The 27,960-nt window shown below is 37.0% G+C and overlaps 2 protein-coding genes across 6 annotated transcripts in view; both read left to right on the forward strand.

Annotated features, from left to right (window-relative positions):
• Positions 1 to 27,960, forward strand: part of LOC307153899 (uncharacterized protein) — a 226,227-nt gene that overhangs the window by 107,708 nt on the left and 90,559 nt on the right. The gene's annotated exons all lie outside the window — the stretch shown is intronic.
• Positions 25,297 to 27,960, forward strand: part of map9 (microtubule-associated protein 9) — a 56,499-nt gene continuing 53,835 nt past the window's right edge. For 2 of the 5 annotated variants that reach the window (XM_079863588.1, XM_079863590.1), the window contains exons 1-5: positions 25,297 to 25,396; positions 25,492 to 25,579; positions 25,761 to 25,884; positions 26,078 to 26,698; positions 27,346 to 27,545. In XM_079863588.1, the coding sequence (XP_079719714.1) occupies positions 25,505 to 25,579; positions 25,761 to 25,884; positions 26,078 to 26,698; positions 27,346 to 27,545 (1,020 nt within the window). In that variant the 5' untranslated portion in view covers positions 25,297 to 25,396; positions 25,492 to 25,504. The remainder of the gene's footprint in view (positions 25,397 to 25,491; positions 25,580 to 25,760; positions 25,885 to 26,077; positions 26,699 to 27,345; positions 27,546 to 27,960) is intronic. The other 3 variants (XM_079863589.1, XM_079863591.1, XM_079863592.1) reach the window with 2 other exon arrangements.

The following is a 27,960-nucleotide window of genomic DNA, read 5'->3' on the forward strand; positions in this document are numbered from 1 at the left end:
GACAGCCAGGACTTGTCAGACTAATGAGGAGCATCGAGTCCAAGAGTTCATGCTAGATTCCAGTTGAATGAACCTAATTATTTGGAGAAACAACATATTTGATTTCATAACAAACAAATATGTCTTTAACCACTAAAAAAAAAAAAAAAAAAAAATCATATATTTTTCTATTTTAGTCTAAAATAAGGGAAGATATTTCACACTATTGCATAGGGGGAGAGTGGGGCAACACTTTTTGATTTTCTCAGTTTGTGCCATATAAAGTTTTTATTTTTTCCCCACATAAATTTCACACATGTCTTTTACAATTATGCGGTTTTGTTTCATGAATACAGTGTATGCTTTTTTTCTTTATTTACCCCAAAATAATGGAAGTGAAATGTGACAACATTGTAACGTGTGGGGCACATTTTAACATGACAGCTTAAAGTGTTATCTGATCAAATACAAGACAAAATAAAATAAAATACAATTATTAACTTTTTCATATAAAATAATGGATTTTTTTAATAATTAAAAATAAACTCATTTTTGAGATTGACACAATGTAAAACACAGCTACAGCATAGTTCAAAACATAATAATAATTAATAATTTCTGAACACTGACTCAGTCTTTATTCTCCTCTTTCTCATGGTTTCTCAATAGAATTCATAAAAGTTCATGTGAATTATATCACTAACGTTATAGAATAGCATAGTTCTAGGGGACAATGTTTTGCACCTTTACTCTACTACTACTTAGTAATGTGATGGATTTTGTAGGCAGGTTAAGATTGGATTTAGATTGTTTAAATGTACTGTAAAGGAATACCAATGGCTTGTTTATTATTATTATTAATAATAATAATAATAATAATTGCATGAATATTTAAATCTGTTGCATTTCGCAGGTAATTTAAGACTGTATTTAGATTTTTAATGTTTTAAAAGCTATTACAATTAGTACAATATTTTTGGTGAGTTTATAATGTAATACATTTCTCAGAATGTAAAAGTTGTTATATTATGAGCTCAAGATTTTATTACATTTTGAGAAAATTATTACATTATGAACATTTTATTACAACAATAATTTAATACTTATTACATTATGTGCAGTTTTTACATTATGTACAGTTATAGTATTGAACAGTTTTATTATTAAACTAAAATTATATCCATTTCCCCTATTGTTCTTATCAGTTTCTGAACACATATTCAAATAAGCCGAAATCGGCCACCTTACAAAATACTTTATGTAATAAACAAACAGGCATGGGATCTGTAATTTTGAATGAGGGGAGTTCCAGTTTCTGTGGAAATCTGCAGAGTTTTCAGTGAAGTTCTCTAAGCCACAGAATCTTTGTGGACATGCATGAACAATAAAAATTTTCTCAAATTACCCAACTTTTTCTTACTCAGTAAACTAAATATTTGAAAAAGTATTGTATAGTGATATTATTATACATTCTTTTCCCATTCAAACTGAATTTAGTATAGGGCATTTCAACCTTCAAATTAGGAAGGAAAAAAGTTCCAACAGTCTTGATAATTTTTAAAATAGTACATGACTTTCATGACATTGGTGTCTGTACCTGAGAAGTATATTATTAAAAGGCAGTTCGTTTTGGAACCTGTTATCGTCATCTTCTTCATCTTGTGACAACTGGAGGTTGCAGACCCTTAAATCCATCATCAGTTTATGGGACTCAATTAGCTCCAGAAGAGCTCACTGATTAACAAACAAGAGGAATCACATGAGCAGCTATGGTGGAGTGCAGTGATCATTCCTCTGATTAACATTAATGGCCACCTAATGACCACAGATTTGTCAATGCATGATGCCATGCCAGTCCGTTTTTAAGACACTTTGAGTTATGCATATGCTTTCGGTTGTTTACTTGTATGGTTGCTTATGTGTTTTCTGTGCACATTCTGTATGTTTATGTGATATTGGCCTTGATTATATATATGTGATCATTATGTAATCACTGGCTACTCATCAGCATTAAAAAAAAGAGTTTTCTTCATATCAGCTACTCGAGCTGCCAACACAGAGCCCAAGTTTCATTTGAGAAAAAGGCATAGAAGAAAGATAAAGAAGGAAAAAGAGAGATGAGACATTTGTTTTCTTGTTAGTTTATCCTCATTTGTCGTTGGTGGCACTTCTTATAGTTGCGTGATGTCAAGCTCTGATTCTGTCTGTGCCCACATACTTTAAAAGCCATATAGTGCCAGCTATAATCATCTCTGTCCTCTTTATTCTCTCTCTCTCTCTCTCTCTCTCTCTCTCTCTCTCTCTCTCTCTCTCTCTCTCTCTCTCTCTGTCTCTCTCTCTCTATGCATAGACAAATACTCAGTATCATGCTAAAATAGCACTCCATTAAGAATTCATTGTTTTAAAACCATTAAAGTTTGGAGCAAAACTGATTCTTGTTATCCTGGCAATACAAACCTCTGTTTACAGATTTAACCCAATTTTGCACTAGCTTTGATTTTAATTATCTTTCCCTTAGAATAGCAGTAGTTTGATTATGTGTCTTTTCAATAAATGTTAACGTAGCTGCAGCTAAAATGACAGATTGTTACAAAGGGCGCTGACACATGAATACAAATATTTCACCACCAAATGTCACTAGATAAATTAACTCGCCAATCTCCATGTCTGTTACAAGCAAGACTCATTTAATCATGCCATCAGTTCATTAGCCTACGTCATGTTTGGTACAAGTTTATTATTTTCCCAGTGGTGCTGGCATAAATAATTTAAAATTCTGTGGGTGCTGTGAGACATTTGCCATACTGGAATCACTGCTAGATCTGTGCCTAATATAATAGAGTGATAGAATTGATTTAGAAGTTTGTTTTGGTCAGTGCCTTCAGGGAGGTTGCTGATTGGCTAGGTGGCTTCCATAGCGATGCATCAGGTCCAAAATCATGTGTAAGGCAGCGTGACTCATTCTTCAGAGGTGGCAAAGGGAACAAACCTCTCTGCAACTGATGACACAAACAGCTGAGAAAGGGCCAACAGAACAAGAGCAGGTGTGTGTGTCTTTATGTTATTTGCCCATTCACAAAAGATGTATATAAATTGGGGACATAATGAGTACCTGGACCACACACACACACACACACACACATACACACACACACACATCAGAATATTATCCTCAGAAGCCCTCTGGCACCGTCTACTGCTTTTGAATTTATTCAAAGAACATCATAGTGTCACATTCACCGTCTGTCATCGTCCTGTCTGCACTACACTTCCCAGAATTCCCAGTCATCATCACCTGCACCTGGTCTTCATCATCATCATCATCTGCATCACCTGTGTTTAGTTATTAGCCATTGTTCTTCATCACCGTCACCTGTCTTCACTCGTTGTCATCTGTGTATTTAAGTTCCTGTCTTTCAGTCTTCTGTGTCGGTCAATGTTCATGTTAGGTAGTCTTGTTCTGAGCACACGCTCCCTGTTTTTGTGTTCTGTTATAATTGAGAATTAAAACCTTGGAATTCTTCATCTTTGAGTTTGCCTCCTACTTCATCCACCCTGCAGCCTGACACATAGGTGTTCCCTCAGAGCCTTGAAATTATTTTTCCTACCTAGCCATAAATGACACATGACACTCTCCCCCCAATTCTCCTTCTAATAGAAGAAGATTATATGACCCAAGGGTCCTTGTAGCTGAAAAGGATGTTTGCTCTGAGTCACTGACAATCTCATAATCCAGAGATGTGTGGATGGCTGAGCAGGACTCGTGTTGAAAGGGAGTTTGCCATTAGGAGCCCTTAACAACACAGAAAACAATACTGAACATGAAGCACTCTGAATGATACTCCAAGCCAACACTTCATTCATTTCATCTCTTCATTCTTGAGAATGTGCCACAAACTGAGCAGTGGATTTTGCAGGCAGGCAACTGTGTTTTGACCTTGGACTAGAAATTGTGTGAAAACATGGAATGAAATAAATACCCACTGTGGCATAAAATGATATTTAGTTATCTTCTGTGGGGTAAAATGATGAGAGAAATAACAGAACAGGAATGTTTTTCAAATGTTTCAAAATAATGAATGTTACATAAATCTTATTGATAAACGTTCATTTGTGTCAATATTTTGCCAAATTGCTCCAACCACAATTGAAAAAAACAAACAATCAGAGGTCTGTGTACAGTAGATGAACTTTACAGACCGAGTGCAAAACTGTCATTTACAGACTTCCACTCTTCCACTCTTCCACAAGATTAGTCTCTGCAATATCCATGGAAGGATTTTGAATCATTATGTAATCCTGTCACGTATTTATGAACGCAATGATGGTTTCGAGCAGCACTGGGAGTTTGTGTATGTGTGTGACTAGAATGTCATTGCTCAATGCCATAGCAACACACCCTCCACCAGGAGAAATGTTTAACTGAGTCCAACAATGTGACTAAAATATTCTTTCTCCAAGGAAATATTTTCTCTTTAATTGTATCCCTTCTTATACGCTTGCATGATCACAGCCATGCAGAACAGTAACATGAACTGACCAACTTTTTGAAAGTGCAAATGTACGTAAAGCACAATGTTACATACAGTACCACATCACAATTTTGAAAGCGCTCATTAAAATATTGTTGTATACCTCAAAGGATTTTGATCCTGTTTATGGGCCCCTTGCTGCAATCAGTTTTGCAGGAGCTCATTTATTCTTTAGAGGAGCAAAACAGCATGATGAGGACATTCATTAATGTTCTGTAGGCAGACTGGCCCCTGACAGCTCAGTTTATTACAACACCAATGTGATTATTGTTATTATTTTTAGCACTAGTAGTAGTGGTAAAAGTAGCTCGATCTAAGCACACAAAACATTTTTTTAGGTGTGATCCTTTTTTTCCTGACCCACATAATGTAGAGGTCTAAAAATACTCATTAATTTTACCAAACCATGCATTGCAATGCAAAGTCAAAGTGCTGATTATGTTAACCTAAATCAAATGACGGTACAGTAGATGCCCAAAGCACTTATCCATAGATAAATTGAGGGCACTTTGCAGTGAGCACTGCAGGAGACCTTCCTCTGGAGCATTCTCACGCTGAAACATCACAAACACATTTAAAAGCTTAAATAATAGAGAGAGTTGAGGAAAGGTACTGGTGTGGCTCTTTCTCCATCTTTCAGGCCTTCTTAATAAAGAGCTGTTCTACAAACACTTGAATGCAAACTTCATCAAATATGACAAATTCTGCTGTAAAGCAGCTCCACAGAGGACAACAGTGTCATTATTCAGCTTGGTCAGTGTTGATTCAGTTCAATTCAATAAATGTTTAAACTGTGTTTATTTAAGTTAAAAGCATCAGACAATTGTGTTGCTATTCAGCTTGAGTGAGTTAAATGTTGATTCAATTCAGTTCAGTCAATTATAAAACAAAGTCAGATCAGCTATAGAGAAAACAGAAAACAGCGGTTTTGTTGGTGTAACCAATTAATTTAAGTTGATTCAGTGATATTAAATAATATTGTTGATTTGAATAAAATCAATTAATTTAGATGTTAACAACTGATCCAGATGTATTATTTTATATTATAATTTATAGTTATAATATAATAAAAGTAAAAAAAAAAAAATTAAAAAAAAAAATTGATTTGCTAAACCTCCATCGCATTTTATTTGGTTAATCAAATCCTAGGGCCATATTCACACAATATTTTAATTTACTAAGAGATCTCCTAAATAAAAGTAAAATTTCTTAGGTAAGTGTTTCCTCTTACAACCTATTCACAAAGCTGCTGAGACCAACTTTTAACAGAGAGGAACAGAGAGAAATCTTAAGCTAAGGGTGGGGTTTCTCTTAAATCGACAAGTTGGGAGCTACTTTAAGCCTTAAGATGTTTTGTGAATATGGCCCCTGGTCATTTACTTGAGGCTTGGTAAGGGATTCACAAATGAACATCTAGTATTTTTCTAATAAATTAAGTGAAGTTTAAACAAAGATTTGAAAAGGGAATAAACCACATTGTTTCATTTGGCTCCTAATATGGCCATCCTGAGCTCAGTATGGAAGAATGTACTATGCAGTGAAGAGGAATATCAGTATATCAGATGATGCTTACTTTACCACACATTTCCCTCCTAACAAATCAGCTACATATAGGCACCATTTAGGAGTCGCAACACATTTTAAACATAAACTAAACCCTCTGTAAACGAATTCCCCTTTTACATCGTACCTTTGCCGCTGTCACTGCATGGCATGTTTACACATATAGAAGAGGGATTTATCACAGTTTCGTTTCACCAATGTTACAACCCCACGTCATGTGTTTACAAAAAAGGCCCACGGCTGCCAGCCCATGCTCTTAAAAGGTAACCATGATAAACAATCTTAGGTTTCCCACAGTGTTCGGCCCATGACCAGACCTTTTAAGACTGGAGCACTGGTGCTGTGTTTACTTGGAGGAGAAGGGCAAAGGGAACCACATGGAGAGTGACAACTACACATCCAAATAGCAACCTGAGATGCAAGGCTGCACATCAGGAGAGTGAACAAAAAAAAAAAAAAACAGTGATGGTCTGTGTCTATGTGTGGACACAGCTGTCTCTAGAAGCACAAATACGAGGAGTGTTTGTCCAGTAAACTGTGAGGTGCCATATGGTCATAAGGAGCACTACAGAGCAGAAAAATACCTTCATTTATCAGGTTTGTCTCTTTAGAAAAGAAATATATATATATATATATATATATATATATATATATATATATATATATATATATATATATATATATATATATATATATACAGTATATATATATATATATACCAGTTGAATGCTCAGGAACAAAAACTTGTAGTAGCTACCTGAAAACAAAATTTTTTCCTTAAATAAAATTTGACCTTTGAAGTGGCAGATTTGTACAAAAACAGATTTAAATATTGTAATAATTATCTCTATTCCACAAAAAAGGCATCCTTCTGGACAAAAATGCCATGTTGAGTGAAAGACACAAGGGAATAGTTAGACATCATACATCAATATCTGCCTCTGTATTTAATAAATACTATTAATATTATTATATTATAAAGGCCCATCTACACAAAAAACAATAACTAACAATGACTACAGCGATATAGCATCGACACCAACACACGTTAATGATCTGGGGCTCGTTCTTCGTACGTCGCTAACTCAGTTAGCTGAATTTGATTGTTGACGATTTGGCATGATCTTGGATTGTTTGGTTCTTCGACGCTCATCCTGGACTTGCTGTCATAGCAACAGGTGCGCAAACTTAAACCTGCTCGGGAGCAGGCTTATTTCATGTAAACAGGATTAGACTGCGGCTTCATAAGCGGAGCTGATACGGGAAGTCTAGGGCAGCGCGATAGTGCACTTTCTGAGATATATATTTTTTCTCGTGACTCGTGAGATTGTCGTTTACATTATTAATTTGTTGGAAACGCACATTTATTTTCGACTTGTCGGAGTCGGGCTTTAACTACAGCACAAACTGTACCCTAAGATTATTTGCGAGTGGCTCTTTCCTTTACACTATTGGAGATGTGGAGAACTTGATGGAAAGTGCTGTCTGTCGTGTCGTTCGGAGTTTACCTGGCGCTTTTAGGTTTAAAAAACAGTTTTAAGTTTTTTTAAAGCATTTTTTTTTTTTATGCTATAATAATTTTTTTATGAGGATCATGCAATCATGACCATGCCGATTACAGTAGCCTATATGCCACTCAGGCTTAAAGGGATATATACTCCACTTTAAAAATCTGTCATCATATAGCCCTACTCACCCTCATGTTGTTTCAAACCTGTATGAATTTCTTACTTCTGCTGAACAGGAAGGAAGATATTTAGAAGAATATCAGTAACCATACAGTTTCTGGTTTCATTGACTTCCATAGTAGGAAAAAATATATACTATGGAAGTCAATGAGACCAGAAACTGTCTGGTTACTGATATTCTTCTAAATATCTTCCTTTGTTCAGCAGAAGAAAGAAATTCATAAAGGATTGAAACAACATGAGGGTATATGATGACAGAATTTTCATTTTAAAGTGGAGGCTGCCATCAAGGCCTCAATGAAGGGGATTATGTGAACAGAAAGGGGGTTCACAATGTAAATGTGCAGCCCAGTTACTATTGTGATTCTTAATATTCCAGATTATATCAAATAAAAAAAGGCATTTGACTAAAATCTTTCATATCACAATTGTGAAAGAAAAATGGCCAGGATCTGTGCATGACTTAAGAATTTTCAGAGATTCACATTTATGCACATTATTTGAAAGTGGTAAGAAAAGTTCCACAATTAAATATCAAGCTCACTGTATTACATACACTTATGCTGATCCTATTAGAACTGCATTTTTTCATAGGTGATTATGACATGTTCCTGCAGACAGGTGTTTTATGACCCCATTCCCTGACCCAAACCAATGCAGCTCTAGCAGGACAAGGGCACACAATGAAATGAACTTTGGCTAAAGGGAGGATTTCAGTGTCTGAAGAAGTCTGAGGGTTGCACACCTGCAGGGCCTGTGACATTGCTGCATGTGCCATATTAAAAAAACACTTTTCATTAAATGTTTAATAAAAGACACATATGCTTAGTTCCTTGAGTTTTATTTCAATTGTTCTTTGTAAAGAAAAGCCAGTGATCAAGTGCCTGCAACAACAGATATTAGACACATGCCTCATGCAACAAATAAAAAGGAAAAGTTGTCTATACACTGCCCAGCTGTAGGCCTATGTCTCCTCTGTCTGTGCAGACTCTTCTGTAGGCCTTTCTGTAGATGTGGAATCCTGCTACTTATATTGCAGCCATAAAGCATACAAGTATAAATTAAGTAAAGTTATTTATGCACTTGCAGGTAGGCTAGTTCCTCCATATGACAGTTATCTGAGAGGGTTTATTCACTGTCCAGTGCAATGGAAACAAATGGACATTACAAAGTCTTATACTTTCTTTCCTTTGGAAAGTTATAAAATGTCCACTTACTGCACATATTTCAGCCACTATACTTTCTTGGGAACAGATACAAGTGTTGGTGTATCATGTAAAAGTGCACAAAAGAGGAAAACACAATGTCATTACAATGAACTACACTCGGGAAAAATGTGATCAATAACTCATGGCAAAATATTTTTACATAAACATAAGTTTATCAGTTTTCACTTTCACAAGTCAAAGCAATTCATCATTACTCAAGATTTAACAGTTGAAATTACTATACAGCCTTAATTTAATGCAGCAAAAATTATTTTACAGTGTAAGACTAAGATTTATTTTACAGTGTAAGACTAAGATAAGAAGACGAAGACAGAGATGAGACTAAGACTTTTTTCTCAGCCTTTTTCTTGGTTGCTTTTATAAACAGACAACCATTTATTTAACAGTGCCTTTTATAAAAGAGACTATAATATTAAATTTCCATAATGTAGAATATTTTTGTACTTCACTTTTATTGTTCCCATGTTCTAGTGTGGTGACTCTGACATTACAATGAACAAAGTAATTATGCAATTATTAAAATACAAAAATATAGGTGATATTAAGTAATAAAAACATCTATGGCCACTTCTAACGGATTTCAATTGTCTGCTACTTTTTGCCAGCCCTCTCTCCTGGCTTTTGCAGACTTTGAGGTGTTCCCTGGCGTTTTGATTAAACATTAAAATTCCGAATAAACTTCGACTATTAGTTCTTGCTCTGCTGAGGAGAAAAACTGAGCGCGCTCTTTGGCCACGCTGAGCAGCCAATAGCAGCGTTGCTGATCAATGTTTCTACTATCGATACATATCCCCTTTTAAACCAGCGCATGAACGCGCAATTATCTCAGATAACTCAATCCAGCTATACTAATCATAAACAACAGGTGAGTTCGAAGAACCCAATTAGCCGGATCATGATTAGCACGATGATATCATCTTGGATGTGTCATTTGATCTCGGATGTAATAAGCAACGTACGAAGAACGAGCCCCTGTTTATTATAAGCGCACTGTATTTTTGTCATGTACTGCTTTAATTGGCAGTTCAAAAGGTATTTAGCAGCTGGGGTAAACTTTTCCGGAAAGTTCGCTTTGGAAAGCCGCTTCGAAATCCAGATACAAACTCTAAATGAACAACGTTTTGGCCTGAGTTTGTTCGAAATGGCATCACACCAGTTCATTTGAAGCATAATGGGCCTTAACTTGTTCTGAGGAGTACATGGTGTCCAGTTCAAAAAGTCTAGATTCATTCATGATGGTTCAACCAATGATAAAGCAACCGAGAGGGATCCTTTAGAACAGTGGTTTTCAACTCCGTCTGGGGACCCACCATTTTGTATTTTGTGTCTCTCTTTATCTGATACACTCAGTTGAGTTCACAGAGCTCTCTCCTGATGAGCCAATCATCTAAATCAAGTGTGTTAAATAAGGGAGACATACAAAAGTGTGACTGGAGTAAAGAACCACTGTTTTAAAAGCTGTGGACAAATTGGCACTGACATCTGATCTAGCAAGGACATTGATATTCCAGTCAGTGTCCTCTTATGTATCCTCAATCTGCCCAGGCTGGATTCTCTTTATCTCTTTAGGAATTACCATTTATAAATGGAAAGACTGCTGGAAGCATGTTCCCACTGATGAATTCAGTCAATTTAAAAGCAGCAAAAGGGCTGGTGTGTATGCTGTGTAGTGGCCTGAAGTCAGGAAAGAGTATCACCACAGTAACATGTAATTGCCAATCATTGCAAATCATTTCAAACTGTTGAGATAGAGTTTGCTAAAGTGGCAGAACAAATACATTTACAGAGGTTCGAGTTAAAAAAAAATCTGTCTAACTAATCACTAATTGCTACAATAATAATCTGCTACAATGTTTATTTTGGTGATTTAATACTTTCAGGCAAATGCACATATACAAAAACATTTAAATTTAATTAACAACTTAATATATTCTTCTAATGTCATATTCAGCTAAATAAATGACAGTGTTTCTTTGTTCACAGTTGATGGTCATTGATGGTTATTTTAATGCTGATGATTACTTCATTTTATACCACACAGGGCCTTTGAATGCTTGGTTCTGATTGGTTAACAAACATTCTAAAGTGTGCAATTGTTTTTCAGTAAATGCATGGCTATGGAGTAGTTTCAGGTCTGTCAACTATTACAATTCCATATGTCACTTTGGCAAGTTATTTTAAAGATCCTTACATCCTACATCAGCAAAAGAACTGAAAACTACAAAAGAAACTGACCAAGCAAACAAATATGACGGCCACACTTTATATACTGTAGGTGTCTTTAACTACTTTGTAATTACATCCAAAAATAAGTACAATTGTACCTATTCTGTTGAACCCTTGAGGTGGGATACGGATACGTTTAGGGACAGGTTTGGTGGTATGGGTAAGTTTAAGGCTGGGTTAAAAGGGAAGGGAAGGGTCAACAGTGTAATTATAGCAGTAATTACAGAAACTAATTACAGATGTAATTAGATGCAGGTAATCATAATAACAAAAGTATGTTAAAAAAAACTGTATGCACATAATAAGTGCATTGTATTAAATGATTAATTTAAATGTTAGTATAGGAGACACCTATAATATAAAGTGGGGCTAATATGACTAACAATAGGATAAAAATGACAAACTATTTCTGTTTCCCCAACCTTTTATCTATGAAAAGCACATTTTCTTTCTCCTGTTGTCTTTATGCACGCACACACAAAGTACAGATCTCAAAACTTACAGCTTCTGTGAGGACATGCACTCATTCAAAATATGCAACCTGTGTTAATGCAGACTACAAATAAAACCCCGGAAAACTGTTTTAACAGTTGTGTCGCTAACATATACTGTATTGCATTTTATTACATCCTATCTCTCCATCTCCAGCACCAGTATTATTTATAGCTTTAGATTTCATTGACAAAAACCATTCAGGCTTTGTTGGTGCTCCAAGGCATCTTCCAGCAACCTGATTTTTTCCCATCATCCCCCTTTTCTGTTTGACACAAACCAGCAAGCAGCTTACAACTCACAACGCAAACAAACTGCAGGCATTTAAAAAGTGTCTTCCTAAGAACATCTACATTTATTAAAGCACACGGCTGGTGCATTTAAAACTTTCCAAGTTTCAACTGTGCAAAGTAAGCAATTCTTTTGAACCTGACAACTAGTACCTCCTTCAGACATAAATCTGTTGCTGAATTTAGAAAAAGGTTCAATTGCTTGTTTTGAAAAGTGTTTTGTGTAAACCTTGGAGGTGCCTGCTGCTTTACAAATTCTCGGCAACATTGTTGCAAGGTAGTTCACACCCATAGGCTCTCTTGTGTACCTGCAACAGTCAAAAACGAGAAAAAACTTTAACACAACAAGATTTAACACAAATTATAAATAGCTAATATGATTTATGTGCCGCTGCGTGATCTACGTACCAAACCCATTTAGAGAGGTTTTGCTATGGGGTGAAGGTAAAAAGCAGGGGGGGTTAGATGGCAGAAGAGAAAAGTACTTCTCTACAGAGGCAACGGGACAAAGCGGGTTCCCAGTTTGTTGGAACATGAAGCCACGCCTGCTCTCCTTATTTCTGTCATGTGGGTTCTTATGGTTTTTTGTGTCTTCATTGAAGCTCATTGTGACATACTTTAGACCATTTTCGTTTGTTAAAATGCGAAATGAGTCTGGAATGAGTTCTCGGTTCCCCTCTTTTCCTCTACGTCCGAAGTGTAACTGCACGTCAAACCAGACTTTGTTTACGAGTCCTTCAGGCGTGTTGGGATTAAGCGCATCAGACAGTTTTATGGTGCTGAAATCTGTAGTAGAAATCGGTGTGTGATGCTCCGTTTTATCACGACCCTCTCTTCTCATTGTCTTTACGACTCAGACGAAAACATTATTGGATGAGGTGAATTCGCTGTCTCTCATCAGACACCAGGACAAACTCAAAGGTGGATCATTCAGGAATCTGTTCAGACCCGCACGTAACGCTACATAGCTACTGATCCCATATTTTTCGCCTTTGGAGCTTCTGACAGTTCCGTAGAAGTCACAGAGAAGTGTGTTGAGTTCCGTCTTGGTGATTTGTTTAAAATCAATGCTGCAACCCTTTTCACTACATCACCGAAGCATTTCACTGCCCATTGGGTTTGCTGCACGGTAGTTTTTTCATTACGAGTCTTCTCGAATGTATCAATGTTACATTTCAGCACTTCTGCATGACGGTTCATATTTGTAGAAGTCTCTCCAAATTGTTCCTCAAACCACTCATCCATCGTCATGCCACCTAGTAAATCGAAATTTACTTTAAACATTTTAGCCTTTTTGATTCTTACGTTTTTTTCTATGTTTATGTTGATACGTGTGGTTGCTAAGGGTGTTGCTAAGGGCGCAGTGATAAATAGAACCGTTGGGTGAAGCGGTCATAGCCGTGTTTTATCGTGAATAAAGCACAGCTATTGACCAATCAGAATCAAGGATTGGAACTAACCGTTTTATAATAAACAGTAATACACAGGAATTACTGTGACAGGGTGAGACTGGTGTGAGGCTGTAGATTTAGGTATTGCATAACCACAGTGATTTTTTTTATCCTGGTGTAACAGTTGATGGTCACAGATTCCAGAGTAAGTAAATGGCATAAGTGGGTAAGTGGGATAAAGTTAGTAAATTAAAAGTAAAGTTAAATTATCTTGTTTGACTTGGCCCTTAAGTTTGACTACAAATTTCAGGTCAGTATTTATATCATCATGAACTAGTCTAAAGTTGTCCTGGCCATATGAAATGTAAGAAAAGAGTTGAAGGAATGTTCCAATGTTCTACTGAGAATGTTCCAAATTAATAATGTTAATGGGGTACTAATATAAGTCATTATGAAATATTACCAACACATACAGTTGATATAAACAGTTCATGTCCAAACACAGCTGATGGGAGAGGTGTGATTAATATCACAGACAATTCCTCTGCAAAAAAATGATGAAAGAGTAAAAAAAAAAAAAAAAAAAGGAAAAAAGAGAAAAAGATTGTGATGGAGAAATAGATGTACTGGTGTCATACAAAGGTCAGGATCTTATTAAGACAACACAGTCTCACCCCCAAACGTCACATACTGACGCGTCTTGACCAAACGGCAATATACGACGAAAAGGGTACCCCTAAAACGTCCGTATGTGACTATTCGGGTTATGGGTAGGTTTAGGTATGCGTTAGGGTACCGCTAAGAGGCGCTGCTGGTGCGCTTATGTCTTCGTCTCATATGGACGTTTTAGGGGTACCCTTTTCGTCGTATATTGCCGTTTGGTCAAGACGCCTCAGTATGTGACGTTTTGGGGTGAGACCGGGCTGATTAAGAAGACATTTGTGGTGCTTGCAGGTTGTTGATGAAGATACAAGTGCAACAAGGACCATGGCTGAAAGACTGAATCACATTACTTTTTTTGTGTGACAATTAAACAAAAGAGTTTATTAATATGACTGACATTAACAATTGCGAGAAAAGGCCATTTTCTCGAAATGCTTTTTCATTATGGCAATAACTTTTTTTTTAAATGATTAAATAAACACAGAAATGTTACAATACAATTAAAACTTGAGAGCATAAGAGCACTTTTGTCCTCTATAGAGTATCTTTTCCTTTGACCATGACCTTGATCAGGGAGCTCACTTAATTGCAGATCTCTTTTCCCAGGACAGGAACATTTTGCAATGTCTACCTCCCCCTGGTGGGAATATATGGTATATTTATATATATATTCAGCAATTGGTCCTGCCATTACAAAGGGACAACTATTACAAAAGGTGCAAACATTTACTGATGCTCAAGAAAGCAGGATGAATAACAGGATAATCAGTGTAAAATATTCTTATTTTGCCTAGGCCTATATTTTTTATTTATTTATTAATATAAGAAATGTGGCCTACGTGTTCAAGACAAAATACATCCTGTTAAAAAATGTATTTCACTTCAACACAAAATAGGACACACGCCCACGAATATTAAAATATTTCAGAAAATTAATATTTCAGCCATTTAAGTGTTGTTTAGCAGTCACCATTTCTAAAGTTCTGTCACTTCAGTCTCTTTGTTCACTTGTCTCTCATTGGTAGATTGCTGAAGTAGACTGCTGACTTAAAACTTATGATCATCCTGATGTAAAATCCTATATATAGGAAGTATATATATATATATATATATATATATATATATATATATATATATATATATATATATATATATATATATATATATATATATATATATACTTTGTACAGATGCGCTGTACAAAGTCTTTCTGAAAACAGCCGAGCTCCTGGAGGCGTGCCGTGTAGCACTGCCGACGACTTCCGTAACCCAAAAGAAGCATGTTTGGGAGTGCTCTTCCTTTCGCTCTGTGGTGCGTTTCCCGTACAACGACGTAACTTCGCTGCTTAACTTCCATAGTACGTTGCATCGTGCATTTTAATGAATCTGTTGAGATTTAATTAATGCTAGCTCGTTCTTATGTGGTAGAGCTTCAAATCTCTTGACAAACTAAAAGACGTAAATGACATTTGTATGTATTCTAAATAAAAGATACAGATTGCACTGAATGTCAGCTTGCTTATTTTGCTCAAGACAAGGATTTATTAAGTCCACATGTCAGGCAAACAAGAAATGCTTCTAACCACAGGTCAAGAGCTGTCATTCAAACCACACAACTTTGCGATGCTGTTTGCAAATGCTCGTTAGAACAATGTTTTTGGGAAACGCCGACTCGTTGAACTATGCTGATAATGACGGAACTTGCAACCAAAGTTGACTAAAGGTGCTTTTGGGAAACGCATCCCTGGTTGATCTGTGCACGCTCTTCCGGGAGAAATGCACATAAGGAATTCTGCCCTGTATGACATCATACAGGGCCATACTCGAAAAAAAAAAACTTTTAGAAACTTATACGAATCTTGAAGGAGTGTATTTGGCATAGAAATACTCTGTCATACATCCAACTCGTTTTTTAAAAAACTTTGTCCATGTTTAGCGTGAGAATCCAACTCTTTAACAGTACAATAAGTCAGAATGCATGAAATAGCATTAGACATCCCCTTTAAATTATGACAGACAGGTACTAAATCTAAAGCCGGGATCAGACAGGAGTTTCAGGTCGATTTATGCCATTTTTACCCATCCTGACATTCTGAGAGAAAAAAAACGTGTCCTGGGCAATTCCAGTGTTAGGCCCAGATTATCTAATGTGAGGCATTTACAGATCAAATCTAAAATCTTCCGAGCTCACGGACACATTGGGCCCTATCAAACATGTTTGTCTGCAGAGACAGTTGCGTTCAGTCGGTGTTTAATATCTGCTCCAGTCGTTGAAAGCAGTCAGCATGTGTGTTCAGTTCAGTCTTAGAATGTTTCAGCTAGTTGTTAATGGCGGGGACACAATTATGACTAGCTGAAACATTCTAAGACTGAACTGAACACACTTACAGACTGTTTCCATCGACTGCAGCAGATTTAAAACACAGACTGAACATGACTCGATAGGCGCATTTGGGCATGATCAGTAAGTATCAAATTACATTCATAATCGCCTTAAAGTCGTTAAGTGTGTCCCCGGCTTAAAGGGATAATTCACCCAAAAATGAAAATTAGCCCATGATTTACGCACCCTGAAGTCATCCTAGGTGTTTATGACATTTTTAATATATAAACAATTTAAAACAATCAATACATTAACATTTCAAGGGCACAATATTCACATGTCGAAAAGCAACAAAATAAAAATAAAAAACAACACTTTACAAAACTACAAGATCCAAAAATGATAAATACACAACAACAGACACAAAAGAAAGCTTAAAGGGAGGGAGATGGCCTGCTGTGGCCCTCAATTCACACACCCCACTTAATTCCCACACACACCCACTCTGGTGAGGTCAAGCCAAAGAAGCACTGCACTAAATGTGGACACCATTAAACAGCAGCTAAACCACTGCCCTATACACCTTCCCCACCCCTCCAAATACAGAGGAGAAAAGGACAAAACAATAAACACTATAATTGGCTGGTACTAACCAGCCCAAATGAAAATCAACAGTCACAAAACAAAGGAAAAATACATAAAACCAATATTCAAATTAATCATACTGTGTAACTCAAATTAAATTTTAAACCTACAAAATAAATGACCTCACATCCTGTGCACACGAAAACAAGCACGAAATAAAGCAAAAAGAGAAATAACAACGATTACAATGCACAACACAAACCAAAAAAAACATTAAACCAAAGAAAATAAAACAAACAGACAGGGCCACAATCAACCCGCACACCTGACGAGCGAGCCGGCCTGAGAACAGCCACGCTTCTCACTTTTGCTCTCACTCCTCGGCGAGCAATTCTCTGGGCCAAAAGTTGTAAACACACAAAAAGTCTACTCTAACAAAAGTCGACCGGAATAAGCCCAGGCAAGGCAGCAGTGCGTTAGATTGATAGACGCGCATCCCGTCCCATAATACGGTGATGAAACCCTTGATTGTGTACTCAACCAGGAAATGTTCTCAGCGCAGCACTATTCGTGATTGCTGAACTCAACATGCCACCGGTTGCTCATCAATGAACTCAAAACCCGGGGCAGCCTGTGCACAGCAGCACAGAGCCGAGACGGCACTCCAAATCTATCCCATTCATAAATGAACTTCCGTAAAGGGGCGGTACGGTTGACAACACATCCCAAGCGACAAAAGTCCCCCCATTTTATACTACGACATCAGACTACTGATAGGTTCAATGTTTTCGCATGACACTGGCCAATGAACAACAAGGGTACACTTGGAAGAGCCAGGACATTTTTTTTATATCTCCGATTGTATTCATCTGAAAGAAGAATGTCATAAACACCTAGGATGGTTTCAGGGTGAGTAAATCATAGGCTAATTTTCATTTTTGGGTGAACTATCCCTTTAAGTGTGTCCCTGGCATTGCAACCATTATACATACAACCGGCGTAGCGTCATAGAACGTCTCTGAAAAGGTTCACGCCCACTTTTAGGGGAAAACAATCCGGCGAGGCGAGCGCCATACACAGTATCGGATTGAGGTCGTGTACTAACCCTTACAAACATGTAATTTGTATTTAAACATTTTTTTTCCACACAGTAGGCTACCCCTATTATGTATTTGCATTTAATTAAAATTTTCCACACAGTATTTTGTATTTTTATTTTAATTTAAATACAATTTCCATGTATTTATGCCCATCTCTGCCTGCCATCATCATCAATATCTTGCTGTTATGGAAATATCATGAATTACGGATGATGCTATCGAAAGCTAAATCAGGCTAGTTGTATGGCTGAACAGAAAAGTGCACTCAGTAGCTACTCTAAATATAAAGACATAATATTATACATTTAAAGATGTTTACTTCTTAAAACCGAAGTAAAATCATTCACTGGCTACCTGGTGACTCGATGAGGTACGAGTAAATGTCCGGGTAATACACTTCTGGCCAATGGGCGGGGTTACCAATTTGACGCTGGTAGAATGAAAGGGACATGTTTTTAAGTTGCCCAAATTAAGTTTATAAATGTATCGTTCACGCTCTATGGAAAGCAGGGTGGACGTATAATTACTCGACATATTTCATCTAAGTGATTTCTGAAGTTACACACGTCTGCCGGCTGTGTATGGACGTTGTTTTGTGCCGCTATTTTGTATTGAAGTCTATGGGAAGTCTGGCTTGTTTTCCCCTAAAAAGGGGCGGTTACGAAATTGACAGTTAAGTTCCCGGATGTGCCGGTTGTATGTATACAATCAGTTAAGATTTAAAAACTCCTGTAGTCTGAGCCCGGTTTAAGTCAAAATTACGAGATTTAAAAGTAAAAATGATGTCATAATTTCGATTTAGTATGTAATAATTTCAACTTTTTGTGACATTATGGTTTTCTGTTGAATTTTTAAGTTTTAATTTTGACTTTTTATGATTTACAAAAGCATGATTTTTTTTTTTTCTTATGTGGCGTAAATGGGCTTCCATAGGTTTTCAAATCCAAAAGCCAAAAGCAAATTAATTCAAATTGGATGAACTGGTAAAATTTAGGGCATTCAATGTAAAAAGCGTTTGCCACATACTACATGCTACAAGAAGCTCACAGAGCAACGTCACCACACCCGGCCGACTTGAAGGAGGTGGATCAATGGAGAGAGTCGGAAGAGGCGGGGGAATAGAGAAGCACGCCCCAGATCCGTCGAGAGAGCCAGGAGGGCTGAGGAGTGATCCGGGATGGATAGGAAGGGAGGTGAATGCAGGAAGAGAATACGAGAACGATGTAGATGAAATGGAAGGTGATGAAGCTTCAGTTATTTCTAATGGAACGAATTCAAATGATGGAGGTTGGCAGGAGGTGAGACAAGAAAAAAAAAGAAGGAGAGCCAATGAAAACAAAGGAGATGAGAGTAATGAAAGTGAAATAAAAGTGATAATTCGATTTCAAACACTGTGTACATTGAATCCTTTAAAGATCAGTGAAGCTGTATACAAGATAGTAGGAGAGGTATATACAGTCAAAACTCTAAGAGATGGAAATTTGTTAATTGTTTGCAAAAACAGAGATCAACAACAAACTTTAATGAAGTGTAAAACACTGCTGGGGAAGGCTGTGAAGCCGCAAATATGGGAAGAAAGAGGGAGAGTTATGGGTGTTATATTTGGAGTACCAACTGATGTGACCGAAGAGGAGATTAAGGTAAATATAAGAGGAGTTCGTGTAAACAACGTCAAACGGCTGCCATACACTAAAGACGGTGTTAAAAGACCAAGTTTGTCTGTTATGTTGGCCTTAGATGAGGATAAACTACCAGAACGGATTAGAATTGGGTATGTTAGTTATGTAGTGAGACCATACATTCCCCCACCGACAAGATGTTTTAAATGCCAACGTTTTGGTCATATTGCTGTAGCGTGTAGGGCTAAGGCCCGTTGTGCTAAGTGTGGGGGGGAGCATGAATATGGTAAATGTGCTGAAGGGATCAAAATTAAATGTTGTAACTGTGGGGGAGAGCATAGTGCTGCATATAAGGGGTGTGAAGCACACAAAAGAGCAGTTCAAGTCCAAAATGTGAGAGTGAAAGAAAAAATTACATATGCTGAAGCCATCAAAAAAGTTGACGTTAAAACAAGGAATAATTTAGGCACAAGGGAAGGTCTAGTACCTGTGATCCAAAATCCAGCCCAAAACATTGTTCATAAATGTTGTAAAGTAAATGAAAATACTCTGATTGTAGAAAAGAAGACGTTTATTGCATTTATGGTGGAAGTCATTAACTGCACAGCACAAACAGACAGCAGAACAGCGAGAATTAAGATCATCTTAAAAGCAGCAGAGAAGTATCTAGGTGAAGAGGGACTAACAACTGAGTCAATTAATGAAATGCTTAGAACAGAGGTATTAGAGAGTCAGTCATCAAGTGGTGGTGGATCCTGATGGGTGTATCCATTTTGCAATGGAACGCCAGGAGTTTAATCTCTAATGGACAAGAATTAAAGTCTTTTATTGAAGAGCTAACTGTTAAACCTAACATCATTTGTGTTCAGGAAACTTGGCTAAAACCCTCTCTTGATTTTATAATTTATGGGTACACGGCTGTACGTAAGGATAGAAGTACTGTTACAGGGGGTGGAGTGGCTACATTCGTCCAACAAGGTATTAATTTTAGGGCTATAAACAATGATGTACAGACTGAAGTGGTTATTGTTGAAATATGGGCTAATAGAACTAAAATTAAAATAGCTAATTTTTATAACCCCTGTCAAAAGTTAACAAAAGTCATGCTAGAAAGTATATGGGAAAGGGGAAGTGGTAAAGTAATAATATGTGGAGATTTTAATGCACACAGCTCACTCTGGGGCAGTACAAGAACAGATGAAAATGGGAAGACTATTGAGGAATATATGGATGAGCACAATCTAGTATGTTTGAATGATGGAAGAGGAACAAGATTTGATGTAGGCAGAGGAACAGAGTCAGCTATAGATCTGACTATAGTGTCAGAACATATAGCAGGGAGAAGTCAATGGGAGGTTTTTAAAGGGGGGGTGAAATGCTATTTCATGCATACTGAGTTTTTTACACTGGTAAAGAGTTGGATTCCCATGCTAAACATGGACAAAGTTTCAAAAACTAAGTTGTACGTTTGAAGGAGTATTTTTGTTCCAAAAATACTCCTTCCGGTTTGTCACAAGTTTCGGAAAGTTTTTTTCGAGTATGGCTCTGTCTTACGTAAGATAGGGCGGAATTTCCTTATATGGGTCCTTCTCCGGTAAGATCGCGGCCGCGCGCGCACTCGTAGACCAGAGCAAGAGAGTGAAAGCAGTTCGCCATCAAAGCGCCCTGCCCGGCTTTTGGGAAGTCAATGTCACCAAAGAAGTGTGTTTTTGGTTGCCAGGGCAAGACAACCCTGCACAGATTCCCAAAGAACCCAGCGTTAAGGAACCCATGGATGGAGTTTGTTTTCCTGAGCATAAACGGAGTTGTGTAAGACTTTTGTTCCCTGCATTTCGACGATGATTGTTTTATAAACAAAGCCCAGATCTACGGATTTGCAGATCGTCTAATGCTTAAGGATCGAGCAGTCACAATGATAAAGGTTCGCGGTCGTGCGTTGGAACCGGACGGTGAGTAAAACTGTTTGTTGAACAAATGTCTCTGTGTGTTGTCACTAGCTTGGCGCGTTAGCACAGCTAAGCTTCGCCCACACGGCCCGCCCCCAGCCGCTCGGTTTTTTCCGGAAAGACTCGGTACAGCCTATCTTTATGTTAAAAATTTGATAAAACAAAATACTTTTTGGAGATATGAAGGATGCAATATTACTCTATAGGTACTAAAGATTAACAGGAGATTGAGTGAAAATGAGCATTTCACCCCCCCTTTAATGAGAATAGTTTGGGAAGTGATCATTACCCTATTTTGACAAAGGTGGTTGACCAAAGTGTATATTTAGAAGATAACAGGTTCCCAAGATGGAAAATGAAAGAGGTCAATTGGGGACATTATAGTATGGTAGCAAGTGGAAAGTTGGTGGAGATTATGTCATATTCAGGAAATGATGTTGAAGAATTAAACTCAATGATTACTGGCATAATGTATGAATCAGCAGAGGAGACTATAGGTAAATCTATTGGGATGAGGAAAAAGAAAATGGTTCCATGGTGGTCAGAGAAGTGTAAAGAAGCAGTTAAGGCAAGGAATAAGGCTTTTAAGGTAATTAAATCAAATCACACATTCAATAAGTTAATTGAATATAAAAAAGCACAGGCCACTGCTAAAAGGGTCATTCGTGAGGCAAAAAGAAATTACTGGAGAGACTTTTGTAGCAACATTGGGTCTAAAATCAAGGTTAGTGAGGTTTGGGGAATGATAAGAAAAATGGGAGGCATTAGAAGGGATTTAGCATTACCAGTAATAAGAGAAAATGACATTGAAGCAGTAACTAATGCAGAAAAGGCAGAGGTACTGGCTAGGGCATTTGTTAAGGTGCATAGCACAAAAAACTTATCCAGTGAAGAGTTAGAGTGGAGAGCAAAGGTGATTGAGGAAAATAAAGGCATATTGGGAAGGAAAGTCACAAATGAATGTGCAATTGATACAAACTTCTCATTATTTGAGTTGAAAAGAGCTTTAATAGGAGTTAAGAGTACTTCACCAGGGAAAGATGAGGTATGTTACAAAATGATAGAGCAGCTATCAGATGTGGCTAAGAGTGTTGTTTTAACATTGTATAACAAGATATGGGAGCAAGGGAAGTTGCCTGGAATGTGGAAACACTCTGTGGTAGTCCCTATAGGTAAGCCTGGTAAGGATAAAACAGAGGTTAAAAGCTTTAGACCAATAGCTCTTACATCCAACTTATGCAAAATTATGGAAAAAAAGATTACTATAAGACTAGGATATGTAATTGAAAAAAGAGGAATGCTCTCCCCTCATCAAAGTGGTTTTCGTAGTGGACGTACAACAATGGACCCAATTATTTGTCTAGAAAATGAAATTAGGAAAGCACAAGTAAGTAAAGAAGCTGTTTTAGTTATTTTATTTGACATTGAAAAAGCTTATGACATGTTGTGGAAGGAGGGGCTTTTAATTAAGTTAAATAAGATGGGCATAGGTGGCAGGATGTTTAACTGGATTCAAGATTTTTTAAATAACAGAACCAGAGGTGAGAGTAGTTATGGAATTTTCAAATATATATCCAATAGAGAACGGTACTCCACAAGGAAGCGCATGTAGCCCAATGCTTTTTAATATAATGATTAATGACATTTTTAACGGAATAGATCAGAGAATGGGTAGAGCACTATATGCTGATGATGGGGCATTATGGGTGAGAGGAAGGAATATTGACAACCTGAAGGTTAAGATGCAGTCAGCAATTGTTAAGGTTGAAAAGTGGTCATGTGAGTGGGGTTTTCATCTATCTATAGAAAAGACACAATTTATATGTTTTTCCAAAAAAAGAACGAATCCTGCTATAGATCTTAAACTGTATGGGCAGCATCTTAAACAAGTGGATAGTATAAGATATTTGGGGGTATGGTTTGATGTTAAGCTAAATTTTAAAACGCACATTCAGAAAATGATAGATAAGTGCAAAAAAGGCATAAATATACTGAAGTGTTTAGCAGGGTTTAGCTGGGGAGCATCAGGCATATCCCTTAAAAGGATTTATACTGCATTGATTCGTTCTGTATTTGATTATGGAAGCATAGTTTATAGCTCAACAAATAAAACCTTAATGCAAGAATTAGACAGAGTACAGGCCAAGGCACTTCGAATATGTTGTGGTGCGTTTAGGACAACACCTATCCCATCATTGCAAATAGAAGTAGGAGAAATGCCGTTAGACTTAAGCCGATTACAACTTTCCATGTCTTACTGGATAAATCTGCAAGGTCATGAAGAAACACACCCTACAAAGAAGGTGTTATTAGAATGCTGGGAGTATGGGCATCCACTATGCAGTTTTGGGTGGCATGGGAATAGGCAGGCAAAAGATATGGAAATTGACAACATTGCTTGTTGCAAAACTGTGAGCATACCAACAATCCCACCATGGATGTTTTGTTATCCCAGGGGAGATTTGGAAGCTAAAAATATAATTAAATCAGGGATATATCAAAACGTTCAGCAATATATTGACATAAATTATGAAGACACAGTTCAGATTTTTACAGACGCATCAAAAGATCAGACTGGGAAAACAGGGGTTGCAGTTCACATTTTAAAGTATAATGTTAATATTAAAAAAAGGACAACAGACCATCTGGCCATTTTTACAGCAGAAATGGTAGCAATAATTCTGGCTTTACAATGGGTGGAAGAAGTAAAACCAAATAAGGTGATTATATGTTCAGACTCAATGTCTTCACTAGAATGCATTCAAAGTGGAAAATCTACATGTAGACAGGATCTACTAGATGAAATTAATCAAATTAATTTTATAATAAGTCAACAAAGCATAAGCGTAGGATTTATATGGGTTCCTGCACACAGGGGAGTGAAGGGCAACGAGAAGGCAGACATGCTGGCAAAGGAAGCAATTACATTAGAACTGGTTGAACTCGATATTAAATTAAGTAGGTCAGAAATTAAAAGTATAATTAAGAACAAAATTAACATAAAGTGGCAGGAGAGATGGGATAAGGAGGGAAAAGGCAGACATTTGTATAATATACACAAAAAGGTTACAGCTAGAAAATTCAGTGGATTGGAAAGACAGGAGGAAACATGGTTTTCCAGACTGAGGATGGGACATACAAGTTTAAATAGTGGATTACACATAATAGGGAAACATCAGACTGGACTATGCATAAATTGTGGAGTAGTAGAAAATGTAAAACATATTCTTATAGATTGTACACAATACACCAGAGAAAGGGAGAATATGAAGAGAGCAATAGACAGAGAGTTAACCATGGGAAATTTATTGAGTGTAACCAGCACACAGTCCACAGTTAGGGCAGTTATTAATTATCTTAAAGAAAGCCAACTAGCAAGAAGAATTTATTTATTTATTTATTTATTTAATTAATAATATTATTACAAGTTTGAGGAGCTAAAAGAGTGGAAGCTGGAGGAGCTGAACACGCAGCGCCAGCTGAAGCTTTATTTATTGTTTATTTAGTTACTTTTTTTTTTTTTTTTTTTATATCCCTATGTGATCACACCTCAGCCCAGTAGATGGCGGTAATGCACTTTGACTGCAAACTGCCAATAAAAATTATAGAAGAAGAAGAAGAAGTCACCACGCCCTCGTTTAAATTTTAGCCTTCGTCGTAGTAGGTTACGTACATTCTCATTCGGTAGTTGCTTGGTAACTCGCGTAAACAAATGGCGTCCATGATGAGTTGAGCAACGCTTGCTACCTCACATTTGTTTTGAAGCTACGGTAGGTTTTAATTGTTTGAACGGTTGATGATTGTTAAATGCTATATCTAAAACGACCATTTGCTTGTTAATTAACAAATGATTGCATTTAAACAGTCCGTTCGATAAGATGAATGACGAGCCTTTTTCCACAACGCTTGCTTACACGAAAAGCCCTAAAACATCCAGAAGAACAACTTTTCAGGTATTAGCGTCTAATAATTAGTGTGCTCTTAAGTGAAATCTTTCTTTATATTGTCAGACACATCAGCCTTTGTATGAAAGCCTAGTGAGCTGCCTAACGTTAGTTTCGAATCGAACGTTCGTAACCGTATTAATGCTCTCTAATGTAAGTCAGTATGTCTATGCATGTTGTTGAATTTCAGGATGAGCTAAAGAAAGCTGTGTCTGCTAAAGCCAACAAGCATAGTTACTCTGATGACTTTGAAGATGATGATGATGAAGAAGATGGTAAAAATGATGATGATGATGGTGGTGGTGATGATGATGGTAGGTACAGAATGGCATGCTTATCTAAATCATCTTCAAAGCATGGCTCAAGTTCATGGTAGCAGCTATAGTCTACTCAGAACAATAGGCTAAACCTTACATAGAATCAGTTTGTTTATCCCCTATAAACAGTAATTCAGTTTCAGTTTAATGTTATTCTTTCCCTTGTATTGAAATACTTGAATTGTTTCAGCAGACATACTGAACAAACTTCTTAAAAGACAAAAACAGAAAAAGGAGAGATTTAAAGCTGGGAAGACAAAAGGCAAAATCAATGATTTCAAGCTTTCAGATGATGAAGAAGAAAATGTCAAACCCAAAAAAGTGTCTTTCATGAAAACCAAAAGAACCAGCTCACCTGTGCATTTTGAACAGCTAAACTCCATGGGAAGTGCAGATGGCCCGATTAGTTCTTTCCATTCCACCCAGTCCAGGACTACTTCTCAAAGTCCAAGCGATTCTTACACTCCAGAGAAAAATCAACAGTCAGATTCCCTTTTTTCCTCTCTATCTGACAAGTTTCAACCAGAATTCACTTTACTCCAAAAGGGTGAACAGTCAAAATCAGTAATGACGTTGAGGAACCAAACAGAATCTGTGGTGAGGAAGAGCCTGTCAGAATCTCCACTGCCACTAAACTCTGAGAATAGCCTATGGGAATATTCCACCCCCCTTACATCAGAAGGCTACCACTGGGACAGTCCAGTACCATTGCCTTCAGAAAAAGATGAGGCCAAACAAAGGATTGGTGAAGATGGTGATCTACCCATTCCTCAACCCAGGGAGAGAAGTGTTAAACCAAAACTCTCTACAGGTCAGGGCTACAGTCTTTGCATGTGTGCTGCTGTTTAAGATCTGTGGTATTTTGTAAGACCAATTATTATTACTGTTTATTATAATGCTGTTTTAATGGTTCTTATTACTTTTTGATGAATAGAAATCTAAAAATAATAGCACTTATTTGAAATAGAAATCTTTTGTAACATTATAAAAGTCTTTACTGTCACTTTTAAACAATTTAATGCATCCTTGCTGAATAAAAGTATTAATTTATTTTCACCGTAGTAATAAGAAATGTTTCTTGAGCACCAAATCAGCATATTAGAACAATTTCTGAAGGATCACGTGACACTGAAGACTGGAGTAGCTAATGATTCTGAAAATTCAGCTTTGCCATCACAGGGCTAAAATCCATTTTAAAATATATTAAAATAGAAAACAGTTATTTTAAATTGTAATGATATTTCACAATATTACTGTTTTTGTATTGTCATCATATAAATGCATCCTTAGTGAGCATAAGAGACTTCTTTCAAAAAAATAAAAAATCTTAATTATTCCAAACCTTTGACCAATAGTGTACTTCTGAAAGGTTTTCTGAGCTAGACAGATTTTTGTCTGTAAAATCATCTCAAGAAATGTTAGAAACTAACTAATAAAATACACATTCTTTAATTAAAGGTTATGTTGCTCAAGACATGTCACCCAGGCCCAAGCCCAGACAGAGGACAGCAAATGTGTGTGACACTGGTCAGTTAGAAGAGGAAACACAAGCAGAAACTCCTGGCTTCAGCAGAACAGCCACATCCTCTATGTCTATACCCTTCTCCAACAGATCCTCTTCTGAGAAGAGTCAAACCTCTACCACTGAAAGTGTTCAGGTGAAAATGTGTAAATGATAGAAAGAGAAAATGTGAAATAGCAGAAACCAATTTAAACGCTTGGCTGTAAATACTAAAACCCTTAAAGGTGTTACATTTTTCAATTACAGTAATGAATTTAGTGGAGTCATATGTTGACTGTTAGCGGCAGTGGCGGCTGGTGTGTTTTAAAATAGAGGAGGTACACCAATTTTTTTAAACTGCTTTAAAATGGATTCCGTGGTCACTAATAGACAGAATATTTATTGAAAACAACACGTACATCAAGACAATATAAACATAAGTTCACCCACCTAGTCCTAGCCTATCACTTGAAGCAAAAATCCATCTTTCTGTCCTTTTAAATGTCTGTGTTATAAGAGCACGTTCTGCCTTTTAGTGAAGCTGATTGCTTTAGCCTATATCCAATTTAGGC

Source organism: Squalius cephalus, assembly GCF_949319135.1.
Source record: "Squalius cephalus genome assembly, chromosome: 2".
Classification (NCBI taxonomy): domain Eukaryota; kingdom Metazoa; phylum Chordata; class Actinopteri; order Cypriniformes; family Leuciscidae; genus Squalius; species Squalius cephalus.